The following is a 16,597-nucleotide window of genomic DNA, read 5'->3' on the forward strand; positions in this document are numbered from 1 at the left end:
TTAGGTACCTCTTTCCTTGTTCCAAGAAATTCAGCACCGCCTCCCCCCATCCCTGGATCTCCATTCTCAATTTTTAAAAAAAGGGAAACACTGTAGTTTCTCCTAGTGCTCTCCAGGGTAACTTAGCTGTGCTATGAAAACATTTGCAGATGTTGAGAACCGACTGCTCAGCATCTCTGTAGACTTCTGCCTATTGATACAAGAAAGGGTCTGAATGCAGCTGAAAAACTACTCTGAAATACAGCTGCAATTTATGATCAGCTTTTATCCAGCATTACAGCAACGCTGCCTGGCTTTGCAGCCAAAATCCACAGCAGTATCAGTTTAACACTGGCTGTGTCCTCTCTCAAGCATCACATTTACTACACTGGCCACTCTTGCAGCAAGAGTGTTTCCCAGCCCCAAAATGACAGTGTGAGCAGCCAGACAGGAGCCCAGCACTTCCCATGTCTGTTATGGTTGTATTAACTCTTCACCCTTCCACACGGCTGCAGCAATGCAGCCCAAAGCCATAAGAAACAGGAAAGGGAGAGTTAAAGGAGAGTGTTGAGGCAATACATTATTAAAATAGTATTTTCAGCCCCAGAGACTCCAGTTCAATTCCCATTTCCGTCACAAGTGAGGTACTGGGTTTATTCCAAACCTCATTTATTGTTCATTGCGACTGCAACACAAGTATTTTAACAGAGCTTATAGTTTTGAGAATAAGCCCTGATTTTTAGGAAGGGAAGAGATGACAATGCAGACCTTAGAAGTTTTGGGATTCTTGATACTTGTCTCCAGAAGCATTTAGGGAAACAGCATCTTTTAGAGAAAAAAAAAATACCCTCAAACCTCCACGTTAGAAATTGCTGTTTTCAATACAAAAGCTACACTGCTCTTCTGTTCGCTCAATTGCTGTGGCCAGGGCTCTAAGAAAAGCCACACAAGTCACAAGACTTGCAGAAAAATGGCAGAAGCTGGCAAGTTTGCTTCCAGTCAGCAAGACACAGCTTGAGGAGCTTGCATAACGTCTGCTTCCAAAAGCATGTTATGCTGAATTGCAAGAAGCTACTAACCAGGGACCATCTCACTTCCATTTGGTCATGGCTGGGTCTGCCAAAACTTGCCATGTCAGATGTTCTGGAGAAAAGAGAGACACTGTTAAGATCTCAGACTCAGGGCTTATTATTCCTGTACTGTGTCTTGAAGGAAAGCAAAGCAGTTATCTACTACAGTCAGCACCAGGCTCAGAGCTGTGACAAACCCGAAGGTCATAAAGGAAGTAAACACCAGCAACTTAACTATCCTGTCTGCTCATCTACTTTAGACACCTTAAGAAAACTGTGGAGCCACTTTATATTCGACTGTTATTAGAATATTCACGAATAGACTTTGAAAACAAGCTGGACCTAAGTACAAAGTATCAATCAGTCATCTGGAATAACTGTTTAAGTATCTAACATTAAATTGTGCCCTCAGTTGCCTACCACAGGGTTTTGATGCAGTCTTGCCTGCTCATCTGTACCACTAAAATGTTCTCAGCCCTCTCTTCACACCTAACCCAGTATCCATAGTAATTAGTTTGGAGCAACACATCCAGTTTGCATTACTAAACTCCATGAAGTCACCCCAAAAGAGGCATGACATGTGCTTTAGATGGATCACAGATAAATGTAAATCAAGAGAAATAACTTTTTGCAGTTTTTCAGAACCAGTCCTGCTTGCAGGCAGACCACCTCCAAAACTGACCAGAACTCACAACTGCTCAAAGTCCCTGGGTACAAAACCCTGAGCTCACTCCTCTGTAGGGCTGTGCTACCATCCTTGCCCTGAAAGACCATGCTCAAAAATTCAAGTGCTACCAGGCCATCTAGGGCAGCCTCTCATCTTCCCTCCTCAAATTCTTTCTAAGAACACCCTCACTCCTCAAATCCTGCACCTGATCTATGCCAGCAGCTAAAGGTGGCTGCACTAGACCCAGCCTCTGAAGAGCAGACCTAAGTAATCTGCAAAATACTGAGCAAATCAACCTGCATGAAGAACTAAAGTTCTTGGCACAACACTTCTGGAGAGAAGGCAGCCCTTTGCAAGGGCTCAGACAGACATCATAGTGCCACCTTTATAGAGTTTTCATTTATTGTTAAACAGAACAGTTTATCACTTTATGTTTAATCTTTTCCAGTGTTATTTCAAGTGTCCATTAATGATATACACCTACATGTCATGGGAGATGCCAACAGCCTCTCCTTTAAGGATGGAGAAAAAGGTATAAAAATCAATCGCTAAAAATTTAGCTTCAGAGCAAAGAAGAGAATTCTACCTCAAAGCTGAACATGTCCATTTGCCTGTAATAAAAGACAATATTCCTTAACCATGAGATTCCACTGTCAGAATGTGCAAAATCAGGTCAGAGGCCAGGAAGAGAAAATTTCAAGTAGAATGAGAAACTGTCCCACTAGTAAGCTATTTTTCCCACCATGCATGACTAGATCTTTGGGTTTGGGTTGGTGGTTTTTTTTGGACCAGATTTAATTTCATCTCTCCTCCCAACTAGCAGTACTGTGACTCATATGGTTACAGATCTGTGAGTCCAAGAAGGAAAAAAGTATTACACTCAAAGTTTTTGGGGTGTTTATTTTAGTGGCATATCAAGGAAGTAGGTTTATCCTGCATATTATCAGTAAATCTCCTTTGACAGGCACCTCAAAACCAATTTTACATTGAGCACACAGGCTGAACACCATATGCTTCTAGATGACTGCCTGCCACCCCTTCACTAACTCTTCTGGTTTTGCTACTCATGCACTGCCCAAAACAAAAAACTAAGTACTGGCTTGCATGGGTGGAGCACACATGGCTTTGCTCTAGTCCAATAAATTCACTGCTCAAGGTATCATAATAAATTTCACCCCAGTAGCTAGAACACAGCAAGAACTGTTTTCTTGATTAAACTTACGCTAAGTTGTAAGCTGCACTCATTTCTCCTCAAAAAGATCCATCTAAAAAAAACCTTACACAGAATTTTTACTCACGCTTGTACAGACAGACCCAAACCTGAAGTACAAAGTAGGGACATTCAGGAATTCACCAGATCAGGAAGGGGATTAACTTCCTGCCTCAGAATAATATTTTCAGAAGCTGCCTCAGATAGGAGGTGTTGCAGACAGACTCCCACTCCATCTATTTAAGTCTAGCAGGGTTCTGCCTGCTCTGAGCATCTGGAAAAGTCAGGGTCAAGGACTCAGCTCAGTATTCCCAAATAGGTCTTGAATGGCTTCTGAAAACAATCAGTGCCCTTTAAAAACAGTAGGTCACCTCTGCTTTGCCTGGTTTTATCTAGGCTTTTTGACTCTGCGATAAGAACGCCAAATTTTAAAAAAAAAAAACAGCTGACAGTTTAGCTTTTGGGAGCTTCTGACTCCTTTCCCCACTGGTTCTGTTCCCTCTTTACAGCCTTCTATCACTTCTATCCTTTACTGAGGAAACACACAAAAAAATCCCCATTTACTTATCTCAAAATACAGTAAGGACTAATGAAAAAAACTCAAGATGTTCTAAGACTCTCAACTTGAGTATTATCATGCTAACAAGGAAGAGTCTACAGAAGGAAATGCAGCATCCCTGATCTGTCAGCTATCAGGTGATGAATTCCAGCAATGACAAGGCAAGCTGTCATTTTCACACACCAGTAGGTCCAAACACCAACTTCCACAACACTGAGCCCCAGCTTCCTCACTGGAGTGCAGCTGGTTTCCTTTGCCTAGGTCAATTCTCATATGATCTGAGACATGCCGCAAAGATCCCTTCTTCTAGGGAATATAAGGCTAGTGGGCAGTTACCAGAAGCACGAGATCATCACTAAAGAATTAAGCTGAAAGGTACAGCTACCAAGAACTGCAGAGAACATGTAACTGCTGCAGGAAGTAGAAAAAATATTAGACTTGTACTTATTTGAGCCAACTCTGATAGGATTAAAAAAGTTGACAACAAACACAGGCAGACACTGCTGCTGCATCTACAAACACAGAGATTCATGGGTTTTTTCCCTCACAGCCATCCATGTTATGTTGTGTTTTAACTTGATTATGTATCTTCTTCTAGCTGTCCTCCTCCCACAAGTGTTTGTTCAGAGCTCTACAGATTTCTCCTAAGTGAAATTATTCTATCTTGGGGTCTGCTGTAAGACATTACCCATTTCCCCCAGTGCTCCATATTTTCTTTTTTCCCCAGTTAATCCAAGATGAAAATAAGTATTTTCTTCATTGGAGACCAAAGACTAGCTGCCATTTGAAGGACTTACCTGACCATAATTTATTTCTCTAAGCAGCAGAATCCTACTCCTGGCTCTTGCACCATCCACTGCAATCCTAAATAAGTCACTTCACAAGCAGTGCCTGTGTTCTCAAGCTGCAAATACACAACAGGATTTGACAGGCTAACAGATGTATTTATCATACAATAATTAAAGGTCCATGATTTGCAATTAATTCTCCCTCTGCCAGCACACATCTCAAATCAGAACACTTAAAAATTTAGAAGAGTCACACTTCAAATCCTCTTTTATGGCCAAAGCACATGTCATGAATGGATCTTCTCATTTAAATTTAAATCTGTTCCTGACATACTGCAGTGATGCTCAGCATTGCCCAGTACAACCAACATCCCCATCTATATATATTATGTAACTATGACTTTTACAAGTTTGAACACTCAGTCCTCAACACTGAAGCTCATAAAGCACATCCTGCAGCAGAAGCCTGGGCAACTTAAAAGTACAAAGATCATCAACAAAGCAGTTTTCCTGCAGGAACAGGCCAAGTATCTGGATCTCTTTATGCATCCCTTTAGGATTCTTCACTTCTATACAGTTGCTAAATACTGCTGTTGGTCTCTGAAGGTATTTTGCTGGGGAAGCTTTCCATAACACAGCAAAGTATGTGTTATCAAGGAAGGCATTTCCTCATCATATCTTGGGGGTGTATTTATCACTATATGGCTGTGGAAGGTATTAAGTTGCTCCCCAACGTTATACCTGAAGCCAAACTAAACCCTGTGGCTTCAGGAGCTAACTTTGCATCACCAGTATGAGACATGGAAAGGCAGAGAGACGCTGCCAGGCCCGTGCCTGATTTTGTCACAGCAATTACTGCAGCTATGCTTAATGAGTATTTAGCCTTTCCACTGCCACAGGCATTGCAGTGCTGCATTTTCCCTGCTCTTTTACCCATGTGGAAATTTCAGTGTGTTAGGAGAGGCAAGGTTAGCCCAACACCGTTTAGTTTAGGCCCACACCTGTCTCCTGATTCCTTCCAGGCAACACACAAACATCAGGGAATTCAGAATATACCATCAGAGCCTGGTGACAGACTGCTAAGTACCCCTATTTTGGGTGCACAGCTTCCAAGAGAAGATGCTTGTGGGGTACCAGATTCCAGCTCAGGTCTGGGGTCAAGTAAACACTGATTCACTTCCCACAGCTGTGGCACTGCTTGGGTTCCTTAATCATAAACAAGATGGTTTCATCTCCATTCAAGTCCTTCCACCCACTGTTCCCAGCCCTTAGTCACTGCCTCCTCAGCAGCCCCCTGAAACCATCTGTTCTGGAGAAGTCAGAGGTGCCTTGTTTTCCCCATGAAGAGCAATGCAGATGTCCCAGCAGGGCTGAGCAGCACCCTGCCTTGGATCAGACACCACCATCACCACAAGGCACAGACATTCTGGGAACCAGCTGAACACAGCCCAGTGCTTTCAGTTTTCCTGTTTGTAAAGCACAGATAACAGTAATACTCCCAGATATCCAAAGATTTGTGTAACAGTGCTCTGAGATCACAGGATTTAAAGAAAACATACTTGTTATTTTCACATGGTAAAGTAGAAGTGGCATGAACATGGATGACTATACAAACAGCCTTGTGGGCTGTCTCGTACAACCTCCTCAGTCATTTGGGCTCTCAAGTCAAATTAGCACATACCACATGCTTTGTTCTTTTTATCAGACCAATTTTGCTGGTACAGGTGCCTGTTCCAAGACCTATTAATTTAGAAAAGGAGGCAGCAGAGAAGTAACAACACCTTACGAATGGACTAAATGATCCCTGAGGTCCCATCCAACCTGAATTATCCTACAAGCTTATAACCACGCCAACAGGAAATGCCTGGAGCTCACCCAATTAACCTTCCTTCCAGTTCTGGGGCCAGGATAAACTAGTCTGTGGACAGTGTGTCACCTGCATGGCTTCTACATGGCTTCTTGTTTCTTCAGTGATTTTACCACCAGCAGCCGTATCACCACGCTGAGATTCCAGCAGCAAAAGCACACATAGCAGCCACACTGACATTTGGTATTATAAATACAGGCTCTGCACTGTTGGATAATCTGTTAACAGCAGAGTAAGTGTCACTGAAAATGCAATTAGCAGCAACTAATAAGCCATCGAATTCAGGAGAAAAAAAAATATTTGTTTGGTAAGACACATAACTAAACACTCATTGCAGGCAGTATTGTTCCTTCCTGCTTGTAGGTTTCCCCTGAATGTGGGACTCAGTGCTACTGCAAGGTGCCTGCAGCAGCCCTGGACTGAAGCCCTGCATAGCCACAACACAGGTCTGGCAGGGGGCAAGAGTGCTGTCCTCTTAGGGAAACATGACTTGATGACAATTTGAAAGGAGCCCTGCAGGTCCTGAGCAAGGAACCAGCCCTGGCGGGGCCTCCAGCCCCTCTGCTGAAGTGTTCGGCATCGTGCACATCAGCCAGTACCAACCACATCAGCATTTGTTCCTGCACAGAATTCCATCCACTCACAGAGAAACTCATCAGCACTCACATTCACTGTGCAGCGAGCAGCTGCTGAGCAATAGCTGCACCACCATCCTGGTATCAAGCTGGAGCACTGACATATGTCATGTCCACACTACTGCAATAATTGTATTTGTACACAGTAGGTCTACACACAATCTCTTCTTATGACTATTCAGACAAGAAAACAGCCCCTATCACAATTGCACTGAAGAGCCATGCTTATTCTGGGTACTATTTCCATAGCTCATTATCATGGTTTCCAATACCCACACAGAAAGAAAAGAGACTATACATTACAGCAGGGCCCCAACACTATTTTAACAGGATTGGGATGTGCACCATATACACATACATTCTGTGGTAAGAGGTCTCAAGTTACCAGCCTAAACTAGCCAGCACTCAGGGGTATCAAATGGAGAAAGGCCTCTTCACACTGACATTTTCCATTTCCCCTCCAATTATTTCCTCTAAATGCTTTTCTACAGACAGCTCTCAGCTCCTGCTCAGGGGACCCTTAATTATTTCGTTTTCTAGAAGCCACAGCACTATAACTTGCTGCTAGAGAGAAAGCTGATGGGACACAGTGAGGTCATAGGTTCTCCCGTGACAGGAGTCATCAGAAACAGATAGAAGATAATTGGCTTCATATATTTTCCACCGAGTAGATAAAATCCCCAGTTATAAATTTGTGTCACTGGAGATGCACCAAGGATTAGTAAATCCCCTTGTGTGGTTGGTCTAATGGAGAGGAGCAGAATACCCCAATACACTGACTGTCCTTCCTTCAACAAATCCTCCTCTGGCCCAGCAGCCCTACACTATCTACGACACCACTGCAGCAGTGCCTGCACAGTTCCTCTAAAAAGGATTTATGAGGTTTGACTGCCAGTACTTAGAAAGCATGAAAACAGCAGAGCCAACAGGTGAACCCGTTTTGCTCAAAGATTTCAGAAGATCCATTTTCCCCTTCTTAGAAAGCTACAGCCCAACAAGTTTTTCATTTGGGTGGCAGGATTTTTTTTTTTTTTTTTCTGTGACTAGGGACAAACAAGTGGATTCTGGACTATGACCTGAGGCTCAGTGAAATGTACTTCTGCAATGTCCTGCCCTTGGCATAATCCCAGCATCTCTGGGGGATACACGGCACGGACCTTTGGAAGTTAGCTAGAAAAGATGCCAAACTCTTTCAATTTTTTATTCTTATTTTTTCAAAATCTTTGATCTATAGCAGAGAAGAATTTTTTTTTACCATGCTTTCATTGTACCAGACACAACCCCTGTGCCTTCCTCTTAGTACACCTAACACACCCTGCACTCACTGCTCAAAGATACCCTTGCACAGGTCCAGAATTTGAGGCTACTTGCAGCTAAACAAGCAGCTAATCCACACCACAGACCCTTCTGACAGTGGAAAAGCTCTATAAGCCATCCAACAGCAAACAGCTTAAAAGAAAAAGTGGGGGTGGGGGAACGAGATCCAATAGATGTTGTCACAAATGCAGTTTGCTGAAAGAGAAAAACCCACGCAAGCATCTGACCAGGTATCAGCAGTCACTGCTTTAAGGCAAGTCACCAGAAACCTGCGTGCTTCTCATAGCATAAAAAAACCCACCTTGATAACTAAAACCCGTATATAAGTTAATACAATTAATTAACAAGGCCATGAAAAAGGTGAGGAACCCCCCCCCACGCAGGTGTTGTGTGTCTGCACTGGAGCAGACACCCAAGCAGCGCGGTCTGCAATTTACTCAAGTTGCAGATGATGAATGCGAAGGTCACATGAAGGGAAGGCATCAGTATATTGCCAACCACAAAATGGTAGCACCCGGGGATTTGAGCATATAGGAGAGCTATAACCCCGTCCTTCCTATAGCCTCCCCGCAGCTCCTGACATGGCATCCGCTATGGAGGACAGCGAGCCCGGGCTGGGGGAGGGGGACGGAGCAGATTAAACTTAAACACCCTCCGCATCACCCCCCCCCCCCGCCGCGACAACATCCATCTCTGAGCCCCGCACCGAGCAGGGGATGGATGCGGCCGGCCCCCACAGCCACTTGGGCCCCCTCCGTTATGTAACGGCCAGGACAAGGGGGGGCTCCCACCGGCCGCCAAGGTGCGGCAGTGGCGGGGACCCCGCTGCGGAATGCCCCCGGGCGGGGAGCCCTCCCGCGCCGCCCCGTACCCCGGCACCGCAGCGCCCGGGCGTCCTGCAGCGCTGCCCGCGCACCACACACGCGCCGAGCCGTGCGGAGCCGAGGAGCTGCGAGCGGAGCGCTGTCCCCGCTCCGCGCTGTCCCCGCTCCGCGTTCAGAGTGCCCGCACCGCGCTGCCCGTGCGGCGGCTCTGCCCGCGCTGCTCCCGCACCGCGCTGCCCGTGCGGCGGCTCTGCCCGCGCTGCTCCCGCACCGCGCTGCCCGTGCGGCGGCTCTGCCCGCGCTGTCCCCACACCGCGCTGCCCGCGGACCCCCCGGCGCTGCCCCCGCACGGCACTGGCCATGCGGCAGCTCTGCCCGCGCCCCCGGGGACGCCCCCCGCTCACCTCCCGACGAAATTCTCCAACACGGAGCTCTTGCCGGCGCTCTGCCCCCCCACCACGGCGATCTGCGGCAGGTCGAGGTTGGCATTCTGCCCGATGGCGGCGAAGGCGTCCTGCAGCCGGTTGACCAGCGGGATGAGATCCTCCATCCCGCGGTTCCCCATGGTTGCGGCGCGGCTCCTCGCACAGGCGAGCTCGCACTAACCCTTCCCGCAGCCCTCCCCGGCTCTGGGGCCGGTGGGCAGCGGCTCCAGCCCGCGCCCCTCGCCCCGCTCGACGCCGCCCGGGCTCCGCTCGCCTCAGCCCGCCCGCCGCGCCTGTGGAGCGCCCCGTGCTGCCGCCAGGGGGCATTAAAGGTGCCGGCGCCGCGCTGCATCCTGGGAGATGTAGTCCGGCGGCTGTGAGGGGGCTGAGGGGGCCGGGATGGGGGTGACACGGCACTGATGTCTGTGCCCAGAGACCTGGGAACTGGCCTCGCTCTCCAAAACCAGAGCAGTTCAGGTTGCCCCGGGGCTGCGCGGGGCCGGGTCTGTGTGAGGCAGGTTGACACACCTGTGTGGCCCAGCCGGCGTGGGTGTGTAGCCCGGTAAGCCCGCCCCGCAGTAGTCCACGGTGTACCTGTCTGTGAGCCCGTACCGGCCAGCGCGGTGCCATATCCCTGTGGTATTCCCTGCCTCCAGCTTTGCAGCGCTGCTAGCGAACAGGTAAGATTTGGTCGAAGGCCACTCATGGTTTGGTTACTACACCTGCGCTATTTGATCCTCGCGGCCACACCGTTCAGTCGGCGCACCATCATTTGGTCACAGTACTTGGGAATGGGCTGGCACCTGTATGGGAGGGCTTCGTGTGAAGACAGTACTTCACACAAAGTGAAATCACCCGAATACAAGAAACGCTTGAGATTATTAAACTGGAGGTTTGCAAAAACCCTAGCGCTCTCTGAGCATCTGGTCTAGCAGGAGGTGTCCCTGCCCATGCCAGAGGCTAGAATAAGATGTTTTTAAGGTCCCTTCCAACCCATTCTGTGATTCTGCTGCTTCATTCAAACACAGATGAAAAATCCATCAATTTCTGTTTATAGCTGTAAAACAGTGGATGTGTTGCCAGGCTTGTTTTAGACAAACGCAAACAGGTGCTTCATTTTATGCACCCAGATTTTGTTTTTAAAATTACTTGTCTGCAATAAAGAGGGAACAGCTTGGTTTTAGGTTTTTAAAAGGGATGGGTTTTTAAAAAGAATATAACACGAGGCCATATTTGATTTCAAAGTATAGCAATGAAAACAAGTGTTCAAAAAAGCATCTGATGGCTAGCAATGACTCAGAAGGATGGAGAATGTTGCATTTCAAACACCTCTCAGTTCGTGCTACCCAAGACTCCTATTCACAGCTCAGAGAGAGATGGGGGTGGAGGGGGAAACGAAATACAAAAAAACTGCAACAGATTTTGAGCTGTCTGTTTTGTTTTGAAGACCAGCTTTTTAGTTATAATTATTATAATGAATATTTCACAGATGTCCATCAAATTTAATCCATGCAAAAATACCTACCTGGACATACAGAGAAACTGAGGCAACCATGGTGAGGGATGGATTTGCCTCATGCTCTAACATATCACCAGTGTGCAGGTAAGAACCCTGGAGGAAGGAAAGGGAGCTGCTCCATCTGTATGGGTAACACCGTTGTAGGGCATACGTGGGCAGATTTGGGGGCTGTCAATGCTATTTTTTCCTCTCAGCAAGTTACCCAGTAAATCTCATGAAATAAGTTTAAGAAATTCAATACAGACTGTGGACAAAAGCCTTTGAGCATCCCTGCAGCCATTCTGATAATTTATGTTGAAGGATTCTGGAAAAAAAAAACCAAACAAAAAAACCTGTAGATAGATGCTCCTTGTAAGAGGTCACCACAAAAAGAACAGTGAAGAGTATCAAAGGCTCAAATAATGATGTCACCTTCCTCCTTGGATCAGAGCTGAAGCTCAGGGAACTTCAGACCATGAGGACCTTTGAAGCTTTATTTGAGGAACCATAAGAAGAAAACTGTCCTTTCCCCAGAGCTTGCTGTAACTTGAAGTTCACCCACTGCAATACAGAGAAAAGTTGCCCAGTCTAGTGACTTCATCTCACACATTTTACCAGCTGTACTAAAAACTCTCTGTGGCCATGACCAGCCTCACCTGGGGTTCCTCCCACATCTGTGGACCTGGGAGCTTTAATTAAGCTCAGTTCAGGGCCATGAGTCCCTGCTGAATTATGGACATGTGTTTGTCTCTGGTTCAGCTGCAGCCTATGGAGTCTTTGCGTCTGGGTCTCACTCACAGGTTGACTCCTTAGCTTTGTCCCCATGTACTTTGGGTGGGTATTTTGTTCTGGGTGAGTCAGCTCTAGAAATAATCATTCAGGTTATACCATTCTTTTGGGAAAACTAAAATGAAACTCATCTCTTTGCTTTGAGAAGCGTTTGTGAAAGACTATTGAAAATACAGTACATCAACAGCTGATGTTGAAGACTGAGGGGGAAAGTAGGGTTTGTGTTGCCAGTTAAGGAGCTCAAAGTTCAAAGGCTCATGCATGACTTCTTTGCAGGTATTCTTTCCTACATTATCTAGTTTTATTCTTCCATGAAATTCATACTTAGTTCTTAGGAAACATAGTCCTTTGGGGGATATATGGGGGGTTTTGGCCTAGCTGAAATCTTAAAGGGCAAAACTGGACAGGAGGGATGAGGGGAGTTAATAGGGTACTCTCCAGGTACACAAGAAAGGAATAAAAGCAATGATGGAAGTAGTAAAACATGCAGAAATATTGGCAAACTTTACATGGATCAGTATTGGTGTAAAACTGAGAGATGCACAGAATCTGCTCCAGCTTCTTTGCCCTGCAGAGATATTTGTAAGTAAATGAGCTCCAGTGTCTGCCTGCAGCGTCACCCTAAACCACTCAATTACAGTGGGAAGTCTGAACCCTTCTGCAGCCCAGAGGGGCTGAATGAGCATCCAAGACAGCGAGGCTTGGATTTTCTGAAGCTTTACAAACCTACACCTCCCGTTGATGAAAAAGCGAACTGCAGGCACTCAGAATCGCTCCTAGAGCCTTCCATTTTCTCTCCTGCCACAAACTGAGTTGCAAGGATGTTCTCAGCCAACGTACCTTTTGATTCTGTAATACCTCCTACCTGTGACTTATGCAACAGCACATAGCAGATAGAGCAGGAAAAACAAAAGGAATTCTATAAACTGGAATGAATAGGAAAAAAAATCTATTTCCTTCTATCTTAGTAGAAAAACTGAAGATGTGAGCAAAGAAAAACAAGGGGGATGAAAGATTTCCTCCCCCCTCTTCCCCCCACGTTGCTATAAATATTTCTGAATGTACTTTAACATGAATCCCTAAAAATGCATGTGGCCAAGCATATGTGTGTTTCTATGTATGGCTGTCAACATAACGACAGTTGTGTGTGCTGATTTTGTCGCCTCATGCAAATAGGACTCCCAGTTTAGTTAGCATAATTAGAAATAGCCGTTTGAGAGCTGGATTCTGTCCTTCATTCCTTGCCCTTGCAAAAATAACACATCTAGTCCTCAGAGGAAAACAGAGGCAAAAATGTAGAATGCAATTAGCTTGTGAGTCTCTAAGTTACTTGCAAACTGTTTCTGCTGACTCCAGGTAGTGTGAATGTTTAGAATATTTCACTGTGGGTCTTGAAGTGGACAATTCTGGCCTTTTGGGTTCCTAAAAATGGTTATAAACACAGGTGAGAATTTAAATTGAATGTTTAAAAGCAGAGGTTAAAAGTTCCAAAAAGAAACAGGCCCAATAACAGTAACAGATTGTTATTGTCCATACTAAGACTACATGACACAGCTGATCAATAGTTGAAAATATTGACTAAAATTAGCCTCTTAAATTTCTATAACTATCTGAAGCTGATTAGGGAGAGAAGAGGCTTAAATATCTATTTTATAGGTACTATAAAGTGCTACAATAGTAGCAATGGTACCATAGTAATATGATATCAGTTGCTCAGAGAAAAAAAAATTGATTTCTAATGCTCCTATTAATTGCAAAAGCTATTTGAAAGAAAAGCAGCCTTTAACTTTTGAGTTTTCAAATAAAAAGCTTTTCTTTGTAGAATAACATAGTAAAATGCTTCTTCATCTTCTGTACTTCAACTGAATTGGTGTGCAAATCCCCCCAAAAAGGTAAAGTAAGGCAAATCTAGTGTATGAGACACTAGAACAGTATTATTGTTAGTGTGACTCCCCAGAAGCCAGAGTATACAAAAGGAAAGAAATAAGCTGAATGTTATACTCCATTAAGAACGGGATCTGCACATCAATGGGAGTTTAAATTAATATTTTAAGAGCAACAAAGCTGAGTTCTCTGTGCTTTCTGCATCCAGTGAGATGTCACAAAATAGCTCCTGGTATATACTTTACCTTTTGATACTGAAAATCACTAACAGGAGCTGATTGACGATGTGGTAAAATGGATATAAAAGCTATATCTTTACCTCCTGTGGGCCTGTCCTGCCTGCCTATCAAGAAGTATCAGGAATAGGTTTCTACAACTATATTACAAAGAATGAGGGAAAACATCCTTTAGTGCACAGATCAGTTTGGTTTGAAATGTTGTGTGAATCCATTCATCCTCCAGATAAAACAGACATGGAAAACAGTGTAATTCCAGTAACTATTATCAGCTGTTGTGAGCATGTGTGGTGAAACTTGACCCATTCTTTCAATAGATAGGCCCCCAAATTGGGAGAAGAAAGTACTTTAAAGCTCCATATGCTTTTTCTCCAATAAGTTTGTGAGGCTTAAATACATTATGGTGAGAACTAGTTATATCCTGGTGAAATGGATGAGTAATACCACCATCCTTGCAGATTGCAGAGGAAATTGTGGGCACCGCAGTATGTTGGTGCTGTCATAGGCACTGAGAAAACTTGGGTTTTCAAAAGCAATGTGGCTTCACCAAGGGTTACATACCAAGTCTTTTTCAAAGCCAAAATTAAAGCATAAAACTGCACAGTGCAGTCATATGCTAAAAATTAGAAGTCTCTGGTTATCTGCATGCCTGATCCAGTCCCTGGAAAAAAATTCATATAGCCCAGCAAAAACTTGGCTGTATGATACAATCCAGCTCCTGAATAAAAAGCATTCATATACTCTGTCCTCTTATCTGCCAACGAATTCATAACCCTGATCTAATCATACAGAGGTGTAATGCAGGTTGCCTTATAGTCATGATCCAACAACTCCAGTAACTATAGTCTCTGCATTGCAGGATGCTTTCTGGGTCAGTCTCTTACCTTGAACTTCTAAATTTTACTCTCTTTCATTCACTCCCGTTGCCAGTGAGGCACTCCCAAGCCTAGGGGATACATGGGTTGTTTTTGAGAGATAATGCTGTGGTCTGCACTGTGGCTCTTTTTAAGGTTCTGTGTATTCTCCCATTATGAGCTGTATTTGCCACTGCACACTGGGTTGTGAGTTGCTTAATTATTGAAAGGGAGATGCTTCTTGCAGGAAAAAAACAACTGTCAGTGGATGTGAGGTCAAGGTCTCTGTACCAATGACAGCACCTTCAGCTGTCAGCCTGACACACTGTTTTGTTGCTTGTAGTATAGTGAAAGAAAGGATCCTAACCCAATTTTCTGCAGTTCCCTTTTATCTCTATATGACTTTCAAACTAAATGGTGTGATTACCTGAATCTGGAGCTTTCTCTTCTGTATTCAATTAAACCCTCTCTGGTAGGTGTGGTGTTCACGTATGGACATAAAGGCATGTCTGAAATCTGTCTTTGGGTTGTAGGTTGATGGGACAGCACATCTTTCTTTGCTTCCTATACCTCTAGTCCTGTCTTGTGTTGTGCAGGCACAGGACTAAATCCATGTCAGATATGTGTTCAAGGCAGTAGACCTATGCATTGTTTATAAATTCAAAAATGTTGTTTAATTAATGATTTGTATGTAGGACCTCAGAGAGAAAAGCCCAGTCTATGAGGGGAGCCTCTAGACCATGCCAGAACATAAAATCTAACAGTGAAGAAACTTAGTTACTTCAATGTTTCATTAGTGTAGTGGTTTGTAGATTTCCAAATGTAACAAACAAAGAATACTTACAAGAGCTTTAGTTGTAGAATTAAGAACAGAGGACATCAATTTCAGATTTACATTTATCTATACAACCTGAATTCTGCCTTTCCCAGGTCTGGCTAATTTATATACTGGGATTGTAGGATTAAACCTTAACCCCACTGCTGCAGACCAGCCAGGCCAGTGCCTGTTCTAACAGCACAATTACAGGAGCAGAGGTTGAACTATGCAAAATGATTTTTAAAAGACTCCATGTGTGTTTTTTGCTCCATGCGTGTGTTCTCTAGGATGACATTTAAGCTGTCATGCTTAACAGGAAAGCATTTTCTCTGTGTGCAGACTGCCATAAAGGACTCTGGACATGAACAGAGCCCATCATTGATTAATACGGATGGTCATCTCCAAATTGATTATTGTAAAATCAGGATGATATAAAAAGGCCCAAAGGAAAAATCAACATATGCTGCTGCATTGAAAATTATTAATGATAACTGTGTATCACCAATAACTGTGTTCTGCTGTGTTCAGCTTCAGATAAGAATCAATTCCAAGGACTTTAATGAATCAGGTAGTTTTTACTGGCATGAATAAAAAGACTATAAAGTAAATTATTTCAGGATGGATTCTCTGGGATAGCAAGGAGCAGAAATGCATATGTATCCTTGTGAGGTTTAGCATAAGAAGAAATTATAGTCACAGTATGTTTTCATAGAGAGCCTATGTACTGAAAGCACTTAAAATAATTTTGCTATGGAAAACAGGCCCTGCAGGAAAGATTTTGCTGCAAACCCAACCCCTGCCAACCCCCCCCCCCCCAAAAAAAAAAAAAAAAGAAAAAAAATGGGGGAAAAAAAAGGTAGGGGGACGGACCTGCTAGAGAAGTCATCTCAGTCTACAGCATAGAACAATATTGCAAAAGTCCCTGTTTGTTTTCTTCCAGGTTCTCATGATAGGCTTGCCAAGATGTGACCACAGCAAATGGCCAGAGGCTGCTTTGGGTTTTTTCCATCTTCTCGGTGAGATGGTTACCAAAGATTCCCCTGGACTATTTAAAAAAAAAAAACCAAAAAAACAAAGAGCAGAAAGCCCACGCTGTTGGATGCCATCTGCTCCTCCTGTGCAGCAGTTTATTCCATTCCCTGCCCAGCCTTGGGCAGATGGTGTCCATTCCCTCCCAG

The 16,597-nt window shown here is 44.5% G+C and overlaps 1 protein-coding gene and 1 long non-coding RNA gene across 21 annotated transcripts in view; one reads left to right on the top strand and one right to left on the bottom strand.

The window, feature by feature from the left end:
- DNM1 (dynamin 1) overlaps positions 1-9,622 on the bottom strand; it is a 65,153-nt gene extending 55,531 nt beyond the window's left edge. For all 20 annotated transcript variants that reach the window (XR_010723492.1, XR_010723495.1, XR_010723493.1 and 17 more), the window contains exon 1: positions 9,321-9,622. Coding sequence is in view for 15 of the 20 variants with exons in the window: in XM_066200922.1 (XP_066057019.1) it covers positions 9,321-9,481 (161 nt within the window). In the remaining 5 variants the exon portion in view is untranslated. The remainder of the gene's footprint in view (positions 1-9,320) is intronic.
- A 312-nt stretch (positions 9,623-9,934) lies between these two features.
- On the top strand, positions 9,935-16,589 carry LOC136299437 (uncharacterized). The gene is made up of 3 exons (XR_010723504.1): positions 9,935-10,021; positions 10,831-10,944; positions 16,360-16,589. It is a non-coding gene; the product is annotated as an uncharacterized lncRNA (long non-coding RNA).
- Positions 16,590-16,597: the final 8 nt, after the last annotated feature.

The sequence above is a fragment of the Chamaea fasciata genome, unplaced genomic scaffold, assembly GCF_029207755.1.
Source record: "Chamaea fasciata isolate MVZ Bird 193981 ecotype frontalis unplaced genomic scaffold, bChaFas1.0.hap1 SCAF_20, whole genome shotgun sequence".
Lineage (NCBI taxonomy): Eukaryota > Metazoa > Chordata > Aves > Passeriformes > Sylviidae > Chamaea > Chamaea fasciata.